Here is a 4,574-nt window from a genome sequence, read left to right as displayed (position 1 = left end):
CTCACCATGAATGAACAATGAACAAAAAGAAAGAAGGTAGTGCAATATCCACAATTCAATAATGTTGACGACTTGGACAATTTTTATATTTTTGAGAGATTTGGACAGCTCAATTATAGATGATGTGACAAATTGACTTGAGACAAGATCAATCTACAAGAAAAGTTCACTAGGTTAACCATAATAACCACTCCAATATTCCATCAGGTAAGATATTGTTTGGTCAAGGTTTGATCAGGAAGCATCTTGGCCGAAACTTCTTACTGATAATAAACAAACTGATCTAAAAAAACAGAGCTGCAAAATTACAACAGAGAGGTGGGCGGTGCCGCCAAGGTGTACTGGGTGGCGGCGTCTCCACGGTACTGTTGTTCTTGGAAGAGGCCGGCATTGCCGGCTACGAGCTCGTCCTCCTCGACGCGGCGGCGCTCAAGCAGAGGGCTTCGTCTGGCCTCATACTGCCTGTCTGAACCTACGGTGAAAGCTCTGTTTTTTTCTGAATGCATACCAACCAGTTCAAATTCAGATAAGAACTCAGACGACTAATCCTCAGTTGATCCACCACAGTCTCAGTTACAACAAGTAGCATCGATCTGAAGAGGGGAAATCGAACTGAAACCTACAGGAGTAGATCGACGGAGTGAGGTGAAAAATCCAGATGGTCAGGAGCAGATGGGGCAGAGCACGAGGCCGTTCTCGTTGCACTCTCGGCAGCGGAGCACCACGCCCCTCTCCGGGCGCCCTTTCACTGCCCCGCCGGCGCCGGCCAGGACCTTGCGGCTGCCGGAGCAGTCGAAGCAGGGGAGGAACCTCATGCCACCGCAGCCGTGGCAGCAGCCGTGGGAGCGCGCGCGGGGGAGGCCCTCCAGCAGCGGCGCCAGCGCGCCCTCCTCGTCCAGCCGCAGCACCTCCACCGCGCCGCCCACGTGGCGGCCCCGCACGAAGAGCCGCGGTAGCGCCGCCGGGGCGCCCGGGAGGAGCAGCGCGCGGAGCTCGTCCCGGAAGCCGCGGTCCATGGAGACGTCGCGCTCGCGGAAGGCGACGCCGTGGGACTGCAGCGCCGCGCGCGCCGCGTTGCAGGCCTCGAAGGTGGACCGCACGGCGCGGAGCGTGGTGGTGTAGAGCACCGCGCAGCGCGCGCCGCCGGGCGGGCAGCGCTGCGGCGGAGGGGGCGCGCGCGCCGCGGCGTTGCCGTCGATGGCGCGGAGCGGGAAGCGGACGGGGCGGGGCGGGCGGTCGCCCGCGTCCCTGCGGGCGGGGCCGCGCGGGGACCTGGACTTGGCCGGGGTGGAGGGGTCGTGCAGGCCGGCCATGAGCTCCCACGAGTTGATGACCTCCGCCTCCGGCTGCTCGTCGGAGGGCGGCTTGGGCTTGGCCCTGCTGGAGGGGAGCGAGAGCGGTGGGGCGGGCGGAGGCGGCGGCGGTGGAGGGGGTGTGGATTTGTTGGGAGGGGCGAGGTTGTAGGTGAGGATGCCGTAGGTGGAGGAGGTGAGGGAGACGATGTGGGACGCGGAGGCGGATACCCCGATGATCCGCCGCTCGTCGTCCTCGGTGAAGGTCGACGACACGCACCCCATCGATCTGTCTACTGTGGGCGGACTCGACTCGACTCTCTCTCTTCCGCTCCGGCCTGCTCTGCGGGCTGCGGCGCGGTGGTGGAAGGAGGGGAGGGGAGGAAGGGAAGGGAATGGGGGGAAGAGGATTCAAAATTTCAATTCGAATAGGGACAGACTGCCGCCCGCCCCGCTCCGCTCGAGGACAAGTGATAATAAAGGACGGGACGAAATGGAGCGTGGGCCAATTATTTTCAGTTGCTGAGGATAAATGCGTGTCGATGGGGAACACACTTCAAACCAAAACTACTCAGCGCGACTTTGACCTAAGGCTCGCTGGAATCTTTGCTCGTTGTACTACTATCAAAATCGAATTGGATTTTGTCAAGGTAGGGCCAGTTCTTTTTAGAGAAAAGGTCAGGCCCGACTTTATAAATGAAGTCACATGGCAGCGTCACGAGACCAAACAAGAAAGAAATCAGTTAACGAGGAGAACACACACAGCGCACGGAACGAAAAGTATATAAGAGTAGCCAAGGAAGGATGGATACAGGCAATTGCCATACACGGCGCGCAGGTCGGAAAGGAGTGAGACCTAAACTCCGCAAACAGCACCATCAGGATTAGACGACAGGATCCCGTCCGGAGATGTGAGATGCCGAAGCCCGGATTTTGTCGATGAGCAGGTCCAGGGCATCCCGATCAACCTCCTTAGTCAATGATCTCCACTGCTGCAATAATATATATGATTTGAAAAGAACGTCAGCAGGCTTAGATGGGAAGATATGATCAATAGTAAATTTGTTTCTAATGGTCCATAGAGCCCAACATAAGGCACCCAGGCCAACCCAAAACACCCTCTTGGTGACCCCAACCAAAGCTTTGGCTAGGGTTCGAATATCGGAGAAAGAGGAGGGGTTCCAAGAGACCTGAAGCCAAAATCTGACACAACACCAAACCAGCTCGGCCAGCACGCAATTGAAAAAGATGTGATCAGAGTTCTCCAAGGCCCCACATAGATGACAGAAATCCGAGCCAGGCCCATTGCGCTTTTTAATCTGGTCAGCAGCCGGCAGGCGACCACGAAAGGCTTGCCAAAGGAAAAATTTAATCTTAGGAGGAACTTTGGACTTCCAAACACAAGAGAATCTGATCGAAGGAGTATCACCAATAAGTCTAGAATAAAGCGACTTGACCGTAAATCTACCTGAGGCCGAATGAAGCCAGACTACAGAATCGGCCGACTCCGAGAGCACGGGGAAGAGGGCAGAGAGACTTTGCCAATCTTCCAACTCTTCAGGAGACAGGGCTTGACGAAAGGCCAGATCCCAGTTATTAGCCGCCACCTCCGCGATGGAGATACGCGGATTAGGACAGTAAGAGAACAAAACCGGAAAACTCTCAGCGAGGGGGGCATCCCCCGACCACCAGTCCAACCAAAAGCGGACTGCCATCCCATTACCAACATTAAATTTAACATGTTCCAGGAAAATAGGTCTGACTTTGACAAGGGATTTCCAAAATTGAGAGCCGCGCCTCGCGGTGGCAAACAGCGGGTTGGAATGTGGGAAGTATTTAGCCTTAAGAATCGAGAACCAAAGCGAGTCAGCCCCACTAGTTAAAATTTTCCACCACCACTTGATAAGCAAATAAATGTTCATCACCCGAGTATTAATAATACCTAACCCCCCACGGTTTTTAGGCTTACACATATGCTGCCACTTAACCAACCTATATTTCTGTTTGTTATCCGCGGAATTCCAGTAGAAGGCTCCCCTATGTTTGTCGAAGCCAGCATGCACGCCATCCGTAAGAAGATAGAAGCCCATAAGAAACATGGGGAGAAAGGATAAGCAGGAGTTAATTAGAGCAACTTTGCCAGCATTGATATTATATCTGCCTCCTGTCCGACTCCTCAAATGTACCAGTTCTTTTGGGCTTAGAGCATCTACTGTCCGACTCCTCAAATGTGTATACGCTCCGGCGGGCGGAGCGGAGGCATCCTAGTTAGCGCCCGGGTTGGATAGTCTCCTATCGCAAATCCCATGTATCCTGCCGGCTTGTTGAGCCAGCCCCTGCGGCGGTGCTGGCGATCTTTTTTTTTTCAATCAAAAAAATTTCACTAATAATCTAGCATCTGAATTTTAGGCATGGCAAGTTGAATGTTTTAAATGAAAATTACATTTTCACGGCATGGATTTCCCTTCAACGAGCATGGAAAATCCTAGCCATGTTCAGTTTTTTCTCTAGGATCTGCCATGCTTAAACATCTGACAACAGACTTTTAACATTTTCATTTTAATAAGTCTTCAAAAGTTTCTAAAATATTCTTGAATTTTAAAAAAACTCGAATTTGGGAAACTGTTTGTAAATTCAAAAAATTGTTCACGGTTTCAAAAAATGATTGCGAATTCAAAAATGTTCCTGATAACTAAAAATGTCCACAGATTTTTAAAAATGTTCGGGGTTTCAGAAAATGATCGTGAATGCAAAAAATGCTTCTTGATCACTAAAAATGTTCATTCAAAAATATTCAATAAAAAGCTCATGAGTTCAAAAATAAGTTCATGAATTTAAAAAGATAGGTCTGTGAATTTCAATAATTGTTCACAAATATGAAAAAAATATGTTCACAACTTTCGAGAAAAGGTTCATAGTGCTCACAAAATGGTCGTGGGTTCTTTTTTTTTACTAATTTCACAAAATGTTTGCATGTGTAAAAATGATCACATTTTTTTAAACTTTGTGAAATCCAAAAAATATTCACAAGTTCACAAAATGTTCATTACTTTCAAGGAATGTTTGCGAGTTTGATAAAAATGTCCATGAATTTCAAAATTTGTTCACCACTTTAAAAATATTATTGAATTTGAAAACTATTTGTGATTTCACAAAAGTTCAAGTATTGGAAAAAAATCGTGATTTTACAAAAAGATTACAAATTTCAAAGAAAAATAGAAAAGAAAAGAAATGGAAAAGAAAAAACATAACAGGAAAAACAAAAATGAAATAAAAAACGGA

The 4,574-nt window shown here is 49.3% G+C and overlaps 1 protein-coding gene across 1 annotated transcript; it reads right to left on the bottom strand.

The window, feature by feature from the left end:
• Positions 1-154: 154 nt before the first annotated feature.
• On the bottom strand, positions 155-1,577 carry LOC119352109 (uncharacterized protein At5g39865-like). Its single transcript, XM_037618843.1, has one exon. It carries the CDS (start codon positions 1,575-1,577, stop codon positions 663-665), a length of 915 nt encoding a protein of 304 aa, XP_037474740.1. The 3' UTR covers positions 155-662.
• Positions 1,578-4,574: the final 2,997 nt, after the last annotated feature.

The sequence above is a fragment of the Triticum dicoccoides genome, chromosome 1A (assembly GCF_002162155.2).
Source record: "Triticum dicoccoides isolate Atlit2015 ecotype Zavitan chromosome 1A, WEW_v2.0, whole genome shotgun sequence".
Lineage (NCBI taxonomy): Eukaryota > Viridiplantae > Streptophyta > Magnoliopsida > Poales > Poaceae > Triticum > Triticum dicoccoides.
This window is presented reverse-complemented; position numbering and strand designations above follow the sequence as displayed.

What these genes read in the sequence shown, in the direction of transcription:
- LOC119352109 (XM_037618843.1), bottom strand. Translation starts at nt 1,577, where the DNA reads ATGGGGTGCGTGTCGTCGACCTTCACCGAGGACGACGAGCGGCGGATC.